This window comes from Lithobates pipiens, unplaced genomic scaffold (genome assembly GCF_037356315.1).
Source record: "Lithobates pipiens isolate NorthernLeopardFrog02 unplaced genomic scaffold, aLitPip1_a1.2 Scaffold_18, whole genome shotgun sequence".
In the NCBI taxonomy this organism is placed as follows: Eukaryota; Metazoa; Chordata; class Amphibia; order Anura; family Ranidae; genus Lithobates; species Lithobates pipiens.
In genome coordinates, this window is record NW_027507758.1 from 363,222,329 (window position 1) to 363,238,024 (window position 15,696).

General features: G+C 38.4%; 1 protein-coding gene across 5 annotated transcripts in view; it reads left to right on the forward strand.

The window, feature by feature from the left end:
* The window catches only part of BCL6 (BCL6 transcription repressor), a 111,822-nt gene extending 96,497 nt beyond the window's left edge, over window positions 1-15,325 (forward strand). For 4 of the 5 annotated variants that reach the window (XM_077487564.1, XM_077487565.1, XM_077487566.1 and 1 more), the window contains 9 exons: window positions 2,881-2,922; window positions 3,177-3,350; window positions 4,471-4,692; window positions 5,926-6,882; window positions 7,450-7,625; window positions 8,243-8,410; window positions 9,429-9,559; window positions 10,033-10,170; window positions 12,220-15,325. In XM_077487564.1, the coding sequence (XP_077343690.1) occupies window positions 3,190-3,350; window positions 4,471-4,692; window positions 5,926-6,882; window positions 7,450-7,625; window positions 8,243-8,410; window positions 9,429-9,559; window positions 10,033-10,170; window positions 12,220-12,363 (2,097 nt within the window). In that variant the 5' untranslated portion in view covers window positions 2,881-2,922; window positions 3,177-3,189 and the 3' untranslated portion in view covers window positions 12,364-15,325. The remainder of the gene's footprint in view (window positions 1-2,880; window positions 2,923-3,176; window positions 3,351-4,470; window positions 4,693-5,925; window positions 6,883-7,449; window positions 7,626-8,242; window positions 8,411-9,428; window positions 9,560-10,032; window positions 10,171-12,219) is intronic. The other variant, XM_077487567.1, reaches the window with a different exon arrangement.
* The last annotated feature ends 371 nt before the right edge of the window (window positions 15,326-15,696 follow it).

Genomic DNA, 15,696 nt, shown 5'->3' on the forward strand with positions numbered 1-15,696 from the left:
CTGAAGCCTGTACTAACCATGGGGACCAAGTAGAATTCACCTTTTACTGCCTATTAAGTAGAACTCCAGCCAGAATATGTTTTACCTTTTGGATGGAGTTGTAAACATGTACAGTAAGGTTTGAATTGTTACCTGTGTTCCCTTTGGGGAGATTTCTCCTTACTTCCTCTTCTTTTAACCCCAACCTTCCTCAATCACTGGAAGTGAAGAGTAAATCTCAGTAGAGCAATAAAACAATGATAGAAGCTATTAAAGTGGAGCTCCACCCATATAAAAGTCAGCAACTACAAAAAGTGTAGCTGCTGACGTTTATTAATCAGACACTCACCTGTCCCATGGTACAGCCATGCGGGCGAACGAAGCCTCGCTCCTCTCCCCCTCCTCTCTGTGGCACTGGCATTGTCAGTGTGGGCGCCCAGCTGTGGCTTCACAGCCAGGCACCACATGCACATGCGCGAGACACGCTGTGCACAGTGACTGGCTGGGCAAGCATCTGGGACCTGTGATAAGGGGGGGTGAACTTCCTTCCCGCGCCGCGGTGCCCCAGGAGGAAGTGGGAGCTGGATCCCAAAAAGACGGTATCCGTTCCCCATCCAAAAAAATGATGTGGCATGTCAGGGGGTCACTTGCACTTAAAGTTGAAGTTCCATTTTTGAGTGGAACTCTGCTTTAAAACTTTCCCACTCTGTTCAAAACTAAAAAAGGCTAGAGTTACAGTTTAAACATAATCTTGTTGCTATAGGTGACTTTAATCATACATCATCATCATCATTCTGCATTACCTAACATAATAAGCTGTTTTGAGCCTCATTCATCCAATGTGCAGACCCCAAAATAGTTACATAGTTAGTTTGATTGAAAAAGACAGAAGTCCATCTAGTTCAACCAATAACAATCAGTTAGAATCTTTTATCCTGCAGCAGGTTGTTTTCTAAATTGTTCCCATGAGCTGCTGCAATTGAGAATAGGAACACTTTGCCAAATGCATTAGAGCCTGTGAAGAATTGATATACAGTATGTATATGTATGCAGACTGTGGGAAGCCTGTCCTAGGTTGGCTTTCCTGGAAAGTTTACTCTAGCAGAGTTGGATGGATTAAGTAATCCAGGTCTGAGTCAAATACTTCCCAGAATAATATGGCTGGAATGCCCACCCCCTTTCCTCTGCAGAAAACAATGTTAATGTATAGCATCTGTGGGCAGGTGATGTTTAGTGGTAAAATGGGATGCACATCAGTTAATACTCTACCAGCAAATCCATGTGCACAGGAGACTGTTGTCAGCCTCTTATGTGTCAGGTAATATGATTTGGGTTATTTATGATACCTGCAATTATTGTTTTTTTGTACAGTTACAATTAGGATGCTTGTAAGCTGCCATAGAAAGGGTTAATGTCTAGATGGAGAAAATTGGTTCTGTGGCTTCAAATGCAATCTCCCTTACTTAACATGTTTGTTTGAAAAGTTAGGCTGCCAAAGAAGTGAGTGAAACCATGGGGGCGTATTTTTATTTCTATGGAAAAGAAGTGTGACAATAGTTTTGTTGTGTCATGAGTACAGTTTCTTTCTCAGTTTATTAACTCCCCAGAGATACTGAGGCCGGTGGTGGCATTGGCTTTGTATAGTAGTTTACCATAGTAAGAAAACAGTTTGTTACATGAGGAACTGAAGTTTTGGATTTGGCAAGTATCCTATACTAAAATAAATAACATGATCCCATAGACATATAGGGGTTGATTTACTAAAGGCAAATCGACTTTGCACTTTGCAAAGTGCAGTTGCCCTCTGCAAGGGCAGTTGCTCCGGAACTAAGTAAATGAGGTAAGGCTCCACTTTGCAAAGGATACCCAATCACCTGCAAGGAAAATGAAAAAACAAAAACAAATTTTTGCTTGCACATGATTGGATGATGGAAGTCATCAGAGCTTCTGCTCATTTACTAATCCCTGGAGCAACTGCACTTGCAAAGGGCAAAGTCTATTTGCCTTTAGTAAATCAACCCCATAGTTTTGACCTCTTATTTTTCTTAAATAAATAGTATTTAATATATATATATATATATATATGTATATATATATATATATATATATATATATATATATATATATATATATATATATATATATATATATATATATATATATATATATATATAAAACTCTGCAGATGGTTTGGACCTTCTTTAAGGTACAGTGAAACTCTTGTATAATATGCTGAAATCGCCCAAACTTGGACCCTTTTACTAGGAATTTGTGAAGCACCAGTGGGGTGCTGACAGTTATACAGTACGTAAATGAATGTAATCTAAATCCATTGCAACAGTATTTTTGTAGACTGCCAGGGAGCCTTGCATCAGCTTCAGAATTCAGTTGAAAGTACTTTTTTTTTTTTTTTCAAGCATCCTTCTATAGCCCTTTGTGTATGTGAAGGTGTGTGTTCAGGAAAAAGAAGAAACCACAGCATGGGGAAATGCTTAGTTTCAAAGTTCCAAAGAAGAGGAAGATTAACGATTTACACCTCCACTTTAGGTCCCATTTTCATGTTAACCCGTATAAGGTTGACCCCCTCCAGTTTAGACCATGGATTAATCTCTATACTAAGTAGGTTGCAGTCTGCAATATCAGTCTTCTTTAGCTTTTCAGTGTTATTCTGAACAAGTAGGTAGCTTTCATGTATAGAATGTTAACAATTATATTCATAATTCTACAGAAAGGCATGGCAGATTGGCAGCTTTTGATTTGCATAAAATATTTAGACCCCTCTTTAGGAGGACAATGCTGGGCTTTATTGGCCTTCAAGATCTATTGTCGCTGCTGTTTCAAGGTTTTGTCCATTTTTTTTTGTTTTCACTAGCATACTCAATATATATTTCTTTCTTTTAGCCACCAAAGAAGAGAAATTTGAATTTTGAAGTGAGAATTGGGGTAAGTGTCTATGTTTTGCCTTTTTTTTTTTTTTTGTCTGAGCAGAGGGAGTTGCACCTGCACATTTCATCACTTTCATAACTGCTGAAGATTCACTGATCCACAAATAACACAAACCGCTAAAAGTGGAAGTTGAAACTTGTTTGAATTAGGAGAGTGCCAAAGCATTCTCCTAAGTGCTTTAACTTGAAAAGTTGTTCAGGTATTATAAATTCTGACCTTAAATGTAGCCTTTTTTTTTTTTTATGTTTTAGGATAGGGGCAAAAATGACGTCGGCAACTGACAGCTGTATTCAGTTCACTCGACATGCCAGTGATGTTCTCCTGAACCTGAACCGTCTCCGAAGTAGGGACATTCTGACAGATGTGATCATCGTTGTGAACAGGGAACACTTTCGAGCTCACAAGACAGTCCTTATGGCGTGCAGGTAAAAATGAAGTTTGTCAAACTTCAGCATGATAGTTATTAGGTTTTAAGCTGCATTTCACTATAATCCTACTCTGTTTTTTGCCTATTATACTCTCTTTATAGTGCCAATACTTTTCACCCCTAGAGTGTTTATGGAGAGCCATTGACCCAAATGACTTTACATACTAATACTTTACAACAGACACACTAAAGTCAGTTTGGGTGGAGGCCAATTTGACTACTAGCATGTTTTTGATTATGGGAGAAAACACTTGCAGGGCATTGCGTCACCATATACTCCAAAAATCATCTTTGTTGGGATAATACATTTTAGAGTTGCTAACTGACCTTTTCTTCAGCAGTAGAAGAAATATGGAATACCTTAGATGTGAACAAGTTTTCAGATCCCTGTCATGGCCACTCAGGACACAAAGGTGGAGATTTACTAAAACTGGTGTAGCTATGTATGGTAGCCAATCGGCTTCTAATTTCAGCGTGTTCAATTAAGCTTTGGCAATAAAACTTAGAAGTAGATTGGTTTCGATTTTACACCATGCGGTTTTAGTAAATAACTCCCAAAGGAGCCTATAGGAAAAAAAAAAGTGCAAGCTGAGTATAAGATGCCTTGAACTTTTACACTGAGAAACGAAGAGACATTTAGGGACTTTTAGGAAGCCTAGACCTAGTAAGGTCACGTATGTCCATCCCTATGGGACTTTAGGTAAAATCATGACCCGGTAAGGTCATGCACTTCCATCCCTTATAAAAAAAGAGGGGAGCAAGGAAGTTGGGTGAAGCACAGGATAGCGATGGATAATAAGGCTGTACAAGGGAATTTTATTCACATAGATAGCTTGTAAGCATACACATGCTGTTGGTATCAAAATGAATGGTAAATACAGTAACAATACCCATAATAATAATGCAATTGTCACAAATAAATAAAATTCCCTCGTTCAGCCTAATTATCCATCGCTATCCTGTGCTTCATATAAAGTCCCAACTTCCTTGCTCCCCTCTCTTTTGAACTTTTACACTGTTTACCCTCAGTAGCAGACAACATAGCAGAATAAATGTGTATGCAATGTATTCTGTATTCTGAGAAGATTACAAATCTCAAAAAATGTTCTCTTTCACAGCGGGCTGTTTTATACAATCTTCACCGACCAGATGAAGTGCAATATGAACATCATAAACCTTGATCCAGAAATCAGTGCAGAGGGTTTCCGAGTCCTGCTGGAGTTCATGTACACTTCTCGGCTTAGTTTAAGGGATAGCAGCATCATGGCGGTTATGAGCACTGCACTTTACTTACAAATGGAACATGTTGTAGACACCTGTCAGAGGTTCCTCAAGTCCAGGTAACTTTTATTTTATTTTGCTTAACTGATCTGTGTTTTCTTTCTTCCACTTGAAGTACATTTTTTAAAGAAGCCAGTCCACCCAAGCTTTTCAATTTCTTTGGTAGAACCCAAATGCTTAAAGCAGAACTTTACCCATCGTAGCTATGTGTCGGTCCCTAATAGCAGGCAGGAGTGCGGATGCTCAGGACCAGCCGCCACGATGACCGCCACCCACGTGCGATCGTGGGCACAAGAGGCAGAACAGGGATGTGTGTGTGTGTAAAAAAACGATGTCAATTTTGTTTGGGTACAACATCGCATGACCGCGCAATTGTCAGTTAAAGCGATGCAGTGCTGTATCGCAAAAAATGGCCTGGTCATTGAGCAGCCAATTCTTCCGGTTAAAAAATAAAAATTTCTGATAATTTTTATTGTTGTCACAAGGGACATCCTTCTGACAGCATGATCAGAATTGTTTTTTTTTTTTTTTGTAGGGACAGTTTAAAAAAAAAAAAATGAAAATAAGAAAAAACATTTTTTAATTTAAAGCGCCCATCCCTCCATGCTCATGCGCAGAAGTCGAAAGCATATGTAAGTGGCTCCCACAAATGTAAACAGTGTTTAAACCACACATGTGAGGTATCACACACGTGATTGTTAGAACTAGAGCAATAATTCTAGTTCAAAACCTCCTCTGTGACTCGAAACATGTAACCTGTAGAGGTTTTTAAAGCATCACCTGCAGGGATTTTTAAGTACCGTAGTTTGTCCCCATTCCACGAGTGTGCGCAATTTAAAAGCATGACATGTTGGGTATCTTTTTACTCAGCGTAACATCAACTTTCATATTATAAAAACAAATTGGGCTAACTTTACTATTTTTTTATTTATTTTTTTAATTATGAAATTATGTCTTTTTCCTCCAAAAATTGTGTTTGAAATACTGTGTGACTTAAAATATTTCAATGTTTGCCATTTTATTCTGTAGGGTCTCTGCTAAAAAATATATATATATATATATATATATATATATATATATATATATATATATATATATATATATATATATATATATATATATATATATATAATGTTTGGAGATTCTAAGTAATTTTCTAGCAAAAAATACGGATTTTAACTTGTAAGCAAGAAATGTCAGAAAAGGGCTTGGCATAAAATGGTTTTACGGTAAAAAAAAGCAAATTGTCCTATTCTGTGAAAGTCTAACGATTTGTGTGTTATTTTTTTCAGCGAGGATATTTTGAGTTCTGTGAAGCCATCCAGAGGAGAGGAATTCTTGCAAGGCAGGACAATGTTACCTCCAGATGTTATGGCCTACAGAAACTGTGAGATGCCAGAAAATACTGTATCGGTTCGTAACACAACCATTTGTGATGGAAGGTCCTACATTCCCAACATTTACAGTGGATCTCCATCCTCCTACCCTCTGTACAGTCACATTCCAGTGCATGGGTTCCTATTTCCAGAGGATGAGGCAAGAGATGTACAAATGACTGAAATGCAAAGAACCAGCAGGTATCCTAAGGACAGTGTGTTACCTGGAGAAAATTCAAGGACTGTGCTAGGAGAATACAGGAAAGGCGTCCTGGATATATCTGTAAATATGTGCCACAATGTCTACTCTCCAAAGGAGGCAGCACTGGAAGACCCTCATAGTGACTCTCACTATAATGTCCTGGCAGGCTCTCGGTCTGCTGGTCCCTCTGTTAGAAGCAGTCCATACTACAGCTGTGACAAAGGGAAAGAGGAGGAGCGGACATCTTCAGAGGATGAAATCACTCAGCACTTTAAACCAACAAACTCTCCTGTCAGTCGTAAGGGACTTGTAAGCCCTCAAAGCCCTCAAAAGTCAGATTGCCAGCCTAATTCTCCTACAGAATCCAGCAGCAGTAAAAATGCCCGCATTTCACAAGGATCTGGTTCTCCAGTGTCCAAAGCCTTTACTGACCCAAAAGCTTGCAACTGGAAAAAATACAAGTTGCTTAATTCCCTCAACCAGAATGAAAAAGGTTGTACCGCTCAAAGTGAAATGGAAAACCTGTCTCCACAGTTCTACACATCTCAATCATCCTGTCAACAGCCAGTTAAGTCTGAAAACCTGGACATCCAGACGTCATCTAAGCTTAATGGGAACACTGATGACTCGGCAGTATCACAAGCTAGCAAACTTAATGGCATTGTTAACAGGTAATCTTATGGGCCTACTTAACAAGACAATGTAACACACAACTGAATTTCAACGTGTTCTATTTTAGAGCATTTATAACAGTAAAAAATGACTATGGTTGGTTATTGTTGATTCGTTTTCATATTCTTCCTAAAATTGAAACTCAGCCAAAACATTTTTTTTTTTTTGTTCTAGATAGGTTGGGGACAAGATAGACCCTGTTTTTTTGGCTGCTGATTGTATGCCCGCTGGAAAGATTTTCTCTTCACATCCTGTCCCAAAGCTGTAATTTGGACACAAAGTGAGGATAAATATCTCCAAGAGAGATGCTACAGCAATGAAAACTGCCAGGATGTGTCCCCAAATAAAGATTTGCACTCATCTGGTAAAAGAAGGGGACATCCCCAAGGGCTACAGATGAAAATAAAAAGTAACACAATCCTTCCCTATTCTGCCCATAAAAAAAAAAGTTTTGGCTGGAGTTACTCTTTAAAAGTATACTCTTTTAGTAGACGTTCAGTTTGACAGTTAATAGTCAGTTGCTGTACATTCGCCCTCTAAACCTGTTATATGGCTTGTTTCCACAGGACAATGGAAGGATCACCCCTAAGCAGTGAAGGACATTCCCCTCTCTACATCCACACATCTAAGTTTAGCATGTTTTCATCACAGTCCCCTCCTGAAATGTGTCCTCACACCCCTGGTTCTAACTTCGGAGAAGAGATAACTGAGACTCGGTCAGAATATTCAGATTCAAGCTGTGGTATGTGTCCAAGTTTTCAACTATTTAATAATAACGTATAAAAATGTTACTTTATCCCATTGGCCTGTTTTTGGGATATGCTTTATATTTTTTTCATTGTCCCCATCTATTGACTAATTGTACAAAAACTTAAACTAAACATACCATCTTGCTCTGTGAATCCCACAGACTTGAGTACTTTGATACATTTTTACAGTAGTTGTACAAGGTATACCTATATGTGTAGTTGATAATAATATAGTTACAGTTTAGTGAAATTATACCCGTATCTATTCAGTTTATTTGTCTCTGCATTGATGGCAAATTAACATTAATCCAATGCTTGCTGGCTATAAAAAAAAAAAGAAAGCGCTTAACTGAGTTCCGAGTTAGAATGAGAATTCAAATTTTGGCTCATGATGCCAGTGCAGTAAGTTCTGAGTTTATGCACAAAAAAATGCACATCTGTCCTTTTTATAAGCTTATTTAGTAAAGCACTGCAAATACAGTAACTTATGGCAAACAGATTTCAATTGCTGAATTTTGTTTGGTAAGGGTCAAAACACTTTTGTCTTTAAATCCCATTTTTGGTATTTCTAATGTTGTGTGTGTGTTTTTTTTCCATTTCCCCTCTAAAGAAAATGGTACATTCTTCTGCAATGAATGTGACTCTCGTTTCTCTGAAGAGGGTTCCTTGAAAAGACACACTCTACAAATGCACAGTGACAAGCCCTACAAGTGTGACCGCTGCCAAGCATCATTCCGCTACAAGGGGAACCTGGCCAGCCACAAGACAGTTCATACTGGTGTGTTGCTGATATCCTTGCCTATTTGCACTTAGCCAAGTACACCTTTATACAGCTAAATGTGGGGGAATTTTTTTTTTTTTTTTTTAAGCATTGTGGCTGCATCATTTTCACTGGTTTGAAGCTGGGAAGACATTCTACATACACGGCTGCCCAAGGCACAACCACTTTAATGCAGCTTAATGTTAGTCACTCCTTGGGGGGTATGGGTGGGTGGTGTTTCTGTGCACACATCACCTAAAGTCTGCTGAGTGATGACAATGCTTCCCAGTGCCTATAGTGTAGCAAGTTGCTATAGGGATGTACAGTTTAGACTGATATTTGTATGTCAGACAGGTACCTAATCTCTCAATTGAAAGTGACCGTAAAGGCTTGATTTTTTTTTCTGTCCTAAAATAAAAAATAGGTTTATACTTACTTTCTCTGCACAATGATGTTGCATAGAGTGGCCCCTAACCTCCTCTTCTGGGGTCCCCCACCAGAAGTCTCCACTCTGCCTTCTCTGCATGTTCCTCCAAAGCAACTAGCTTGCTATGGTGGCATACATTGGGGCCTGATCCTTTACTGGGCTTTGTGCATCCATAGACACACACACAACGTTGCTAGTCCCTAATCCCACCTCACAGGATTTGATTGACTGCAGCAATCCTGTGAGAAGAGGAATAGAGACTAGTGCTGCTGCAGAGGGGCACAGTGCTCAATCAAGTGAGGGCTCAGGTAGGTATTTAGGGAAGAGAGGGGTAAGCAACAGGTAGTGGACATTTTTTATCTTAATGCAGAGAATGTATTAAGGTAAAAAATGGTTAGACTTTTCCAACCTCTGTAAGGGAAAAACTTAAAAAAAAAGTGAGAAACATGCAATGCAGCACCATTACATAGCTAGAAAATACTTTCTGCCTTGCGTTCCATGTTAAGTTTCCTATAGGTATGCATATATTAGAAAGGGCTACAGTAAAATGTTTTTATTCCTTTAAATCTAAGATTTGTATTTTAATGAATCTTGTCTTCTGTCAATTAGGTGAAAAGCCATATCGCTGTAGTATCTGTGGTGCACAGTTTAACCGGCCTGCAAATCTAAAGACCCATACAAGAATTCATTCTGGAGAAAAACCATATAAGTGTGAGACCTGCGGAGCCCGCTTTGTACAGGTACAATTCTTATCGGAATATTGTTAGGATTAATTTAGCATTTAAATAGAAATGCCAAATACTTGTTTACTTGAAACAGTCTAAACTCAACCCTTTTATTCTAAATAACTAAAATGTATTATCATCTTACATTTGGAGCTAATAAACAAAACCATCCACAAAGTGTTTTGGGTGGATTGGGAAGCTGGTGGGTAATATATAATATTGATTCCCACATTACTATTGTACCCTATTGTCCCAATGCACCAAGTTGTAAGCCTTCTGATATATTCCACCTGGATAGGGTTATATTTGGCACTCTGATCCACAGTTTTCTGAGCATCAAATGTGAAAAGACATTTCCTACTCTTTGCATTGCATTTCAGTTTATTTCCGTTTGTACCTAATTAACATGTATCGATATCATTCATAATGCCACTATGTCTGTTTTAGAGAAATCATGTGTTCATATAATTGTTGCTTTATGCTCACAGGTTGCCCATCTTCGTGCACATGTGTTGATCCATACTGGAGAAAAGCCCTACCCATGTGAGATCTGCGGCACTAGATTCAGACACTTGCAGACGTTAAAGAGCCATCTCCGTATTCATACCGGAGAGAAGCCCTACCATGTAAGTCACTTATTCAGTCCAATATGTTTCAATCAGAAAAGGTTTAAAGCAGTAATAAATGCTCCAAGTTTATTCGGTAACGCATTTAAAAAAAAAATGATATACCCAATTCCCAGTAATTTCCCAATTCATAATTTGAGATCTTTGGAGGCACAAACATTAACATTATTTAGTATTCACTGCCCCTGATTCCAGATCCATTAGCTCAGCTTTTGTGAACTTCCTTTCGGGAAGATCATGCATCAAGTATCAAGTCGCAAGGGACAGCTCAGACACCAGCAGCTATCCATCTATTTGCTTGGAGGAGGGAGTGGCTTCTGATCCTAGGATTTTTGTCTGTGTGTCTGTGGAGACACACACAATTGTGGTTTGATAGCATCCAAGGGAAAGGAGCCACCATAAGCCCTGAGATCCTTTAGATCGGTGCCAGTGCACAGCACTCCTGCTGATTCTACAGGAAACTTAAATTGTTACTAAACCTAGGACCCTACATTCACTATATCTGGTCTCCCACAGTACACAGAACATAGAATGCATTTATTTTATTAAATGTAAACTGCCAAATGCCTCTTCTCATCAGCAGTATACAGGCATACCCTACTTTTAAGTAAACAATGGGGTTTATTTACTAAAGCTGGAAAGTGCAAAATCAGTCTCACTTTTACATAGAAACCAATGATCTTCTAACCTCGGATTGTTCAATTAAGCTTTGGTAATAAAACCTGGAAGCTCATTGGTTTCTATGCAGAAATTAGCCTGATTTTGCACTTTCCAGCTTTAGTAAATAAACCCCATTGTGTACTTAAAAGTGGGGTATGCCTGTGTAGTATAGCAGTCTTGTGGCTTCTATCAGTGTCTGGCTGAGCACTGGTTAAAGCTTGAGTTTTCATTCTCTGCTGGCTGTCCTATGGGGCTGCAGAACCCCTGACCCTCTGTCTGGACAGTGCTGATTGGCTGTGTGCCGATCACATGCACCCCCCCCCCCCCCAAAAAAAAAGAAGAAGAAAACTCTCTAGCAATACATATCTAACTGAGCATGTGCAGAGTGCCTCCAAGGCTCTGTTCTATCAGGAGATGAATTGGGGACAGTAAAAGAAGGGGAGGATCACAGGAAACAGGTTCAAACATCCCTTTTACATAATGCAGAGGATTAACCCCTTAGGTTCCACACTGAGTATAACAAGCATGCATTACTGCATATTTAGACTGAATTAACTCATGTGGGATTAGTAACACTTTAAATTTTGAAACCTTGGAATGCAGCATCTATTGTAAGCCACTCATCAGAATTTGAAATAGCATTAAATTAGAAATTTTAATTTTGTAATCAGTAGAGAAAAATACTTTCCAACACTTACTGCATTCCATGCATTCACATTATTCAGGCTCAGTGGAGGTGATTCCGCTAAGGCAGCCACTCTGTTCTAATACAGAGGCATTTATCTGGGTTTTATTAGGGCAGAACAAATATAAGACATTTAATAGGGGTTGTCTATCTGTAGCTAAAAAAACAAAAACAAAAAAAAAACAATCTTGAATAGTGGAGAAATGCTGCCTTCTTTCTGCTTTAGATCAATATTAGGCATTTTGTTTTACTTAATGGTTATCAGATGTTAATAAACCATGGACTATAAGTGCTAGTAATGTGTATTTTATCATACTTTGACTTTTTAACCAAAAACTGGTTCCTAACCGCCTTCTTCAATTTGAAAAGTAAAGAATTTCTAGTTTAATCTTCGCAACAAAAGACAACATACAGTAACCCTTTGAAACTAACAGGAATTGATCTTTTAATGACCTGGCAGTAGACTGCAGTCTATTATGGGCTATTGTACAGTATTAGCTTTTTCAATAAATCTTTATATAGATAAGGACTAGCCATCACCTTGTAGCTATACAAGCCCCCATTTCAATATTTGGCAGTGGTGATTGCAATGAAAATATGTTCTGAAGTACTGTGTTCCATGTATCTTTACTTTACCAGTGTTAAAGTGTATTGATGACCTTCAGCTTTTAAATATGTTAACTTTCATCTCCCTTTCTTTCCAGTGTGAAAAGTGCAACCTCCATTTCCGCCACAAGAGCCAACTGAGACTTCATTTACGTCAAAAACATGGAGCAATCACTAACACAAAAGTCCAGTATCGTGTGTCCTCCACAGAGCTTCCAGTAGAACTCCCTAAGTCTTGCTGAGCTCTGCCCACACCGATTCTGGAGTGCCTCTCTTTGACCTGTTAGTGCAGATGGGTGAAACAAAACGGGTTTAGCTATTTTTATTTTATTTTTGTCCTGGTCATGTGAAATGTGCACCCTTTAGTGTAAAGAAACTAATATATATAAATATATATATATATATATAAATATATAAAATATATTTTTCCTATATTCATATGGTGTAGTATCCATGCACTCTTTTATCATTTCATCCTTGTAATTCTCAGCACAAGAGAACATGAGTGATATGGTAATGACTGAATTTGGAGAGACGGCTGGTGATGCAAAAGGCAGGTTTACAGCCAGCTGTGCTGACCCAGCTTCTAATGCACTGGCGCTCCCCTGTGGGGCAGTTTATAATGTCTGAAGCATCAGCCATATAAATGGATGAAATGCAGTCTATATGTAAAGCGGCTCAGTAAGGCCTTCTTGCTTCAGAAGATGATTAGCATGTTGGAAAACATCTGTTGCTGAAGTATAAGTGCTAGCTTTAAATTTAAGGTTCTTCTACTTCAACAATAATTGGAGGATCAAAGTGTTTGAAGCCTACATTAAGGCATTATTATAACGTACTTACTTTGCTAATATTTGCCAAGAAATCCTGCAGAAAGCACCTTTTTAGTGGCTTATAGTGTGTTATTTGGTAGAATGGTATTAGAACCAAAACCACAATGTTTTGTGACTGAAAGAAAAATGGTACAAAATGGGAATACCAGTCATTTAGACGTGAATCTTTAGAACAATGTTACAAAATTAAATCCCTATACTGGGGGAAATGTATTCTATGGATGCAACAAAGCCTAAGCACTTGAACTAAGCACCTTGTCTACAAGTAACTCTTGAACCCATAATTCAACCCCTACAGATATTTGATGTGATACAGAGAATTTTGATGTGATGTTTGGGACCTTCAAAGACAATAGTTACAAACATAATCTTTAAGAAACAGGGCTTTCAATGCTAGCACTTTTTAAGCACAAGGTAGGTGGCAAACTTTTTGAAGCACTTAGCAGTGGATGAACTTGTAATGGAAATACTACATTTGTGCTTAAATACTAGCATGGAAAATGCTCACTTGGCACTGCCCTTTAGTAAATCAACTCCTGTGTGAGATGTTTATTAAGGAAAATAGGCTTTGCACTCTGCCAAGGTAAAGCTTCATGTTGCAAATAATACCCAATCACGTGCAAGGAAAATATTTTTTTTTGCCTGCACGTGATTGGATGATGGAAGACAGCAGAGCTTCTGCTTATTTACTAAGCTCTGGAGAAATTGCTCTTGCAGAATGCAACTGCACTTGGTAAAGTGCACAGTATATTTGCTTTTAATAAATCAACCCCCAAGTGTTTATTTGTAGAGGGCGAAGTGCTGTGTGCTCAATGTGCACACAGTACTGAATGCACTTTTATCAAATGTATTCTTTAGTGCCACAGGTCTTATGTACTCGGAAATCAGGGGGAACTAGAAATGTACATTTGTTGGCTGCTAAAAGACCAATGCACCAAGCTTTTGTTCAGTACATAAGTGTGGCTAGGGAAATTCCTACCTTGCAGTAAGGTACTGAGGTGCACTTTGTCAAGGATGGTAGAAGTAAGGCTCTAACCTATGTGTTTTTGGCTTGCTGTCGCCTCACCATCCATTGGCTCTGTGTTGCCTCGGGTGCCGAGTGTATTAATGATTGTGGGGGAGCATGAATGCATACTCCTTTCTTTAATCCCCAATACCATCTGCTACAGAGTAGCAGGGCAATACAAAGTTAAGACTGATCTCGGTCAAGGCAGCACAAAGGTAGGAATTTCCTTAGACATGATAGACTCACTTGACCTTCTTCAAATGGGATTGATTTTTGTTGTGCCTGAGCAGTTTGGCACTTGTCCCACCCTGCCTTAGCCCCTGTCCTGTAAAAGCAATGAGGGTCTGTGGTGTCCAGAAGTAGCCTTGCCTTGTAAATTAGGCTGATGTGATACCCAGAAGGTGCCTTTTTTTGCTATGATTGCAATATTTTACCAGCACTAGGAGGCACCTAAATCCAATATTTTTCTAGTCTCAAACGTTCTTGCACCCTTGAAAATATACAAAAGTATTTAATTTTACGGTATGCAACATGTGCACTCAATATAACGAGTTAAAAAAAAATAGAACAAAGAATTATTGTGAATGCTTTTTAAGAGAGGGCTTTAACTTTTGTTATAGTTTTAACCAAAGGAAATGGAATTTATGGCAGAGTTGTAAAATATATATATATATAAATATACCTATGTAATAAAGATGAAAAACAAAAAAAGACAAAAAAAAGATAAAAAACAAACAAAACAAAGCGCTATAAAAAAAAAAAAGTCTGAAATACAGCAAACGTTTAGATTGTATCTGCGGGCAGAATCCAATCTGAGATTTGTTTTATTGTGATAGAGCACTTACAAGATATTTTAATGTATTGCACCAGTGTACGTGAGAAGATATTTTGTCTAAACGCAACAGTCTATTTGTATTTTTTGTTTATTTGTTTTCTGGATGTGAAGGTTTACAGTACGTTTAAAAAAAAAAACTCAGACACCCTGTCGAAGGATTGTGTAACTTTTTTTTTTTTTTGTTCTAATTGTATGTTTGTAAATATGTAAATTTTTTTGTCTTTGGTGCCTTTTAACTTCATCAATGCCAGAGGGATACAGCAACGTGTTGCTAGTCCTCCTGGCAGTGGAGGGGTTAATGAATGTTTGAACCCAATTTTTTTTTTTCCAAGGTACAGCCTAAAGCTAGTCACTAATCTTTAGGAAAGGTCAATCATTTTTCTTGTTTTTATTCTCCTTTCGTTGACTTCATATGCTTTTTGTCCTGCTTCTGTTAATAATGAACTGCCGGGAAACAGGGTTTGGGCTGTTTCTAAAACTGCAATGTAAACAATAGCTGTACAAGTAGAAAAATAAAATCTTTAACAGCAAGACAGCTGCGTCCGAGTGTTTTCTTGCATTGTGTGTTAGAAAGATTTATGTATTCTACATACAAATTTGTAAACTTCGTGTCTAAAATGTTGACACTTACCACTTAGCCTAAAGCATGATGACAGCTGGTGGCTTTACTGTACTGACTTGATGCCATGACGTTATTTGCATTGTGCCACTCATGCTCCTCGATTGGCGGTAAGCTGTGTCCCTCAGACACAGCACATCATCGATCAGGGTTCTTTACCGTGTGATCATCTGTGTCCAATCACAGTCGATCACATGTAAACAAATGCCCGGGTATGGGCATTTCCTTTCCTCAGCGCTGTCAGTGTCTTAAGGAAAGGAAAGCCAACAACCAGCTTTCCACTTA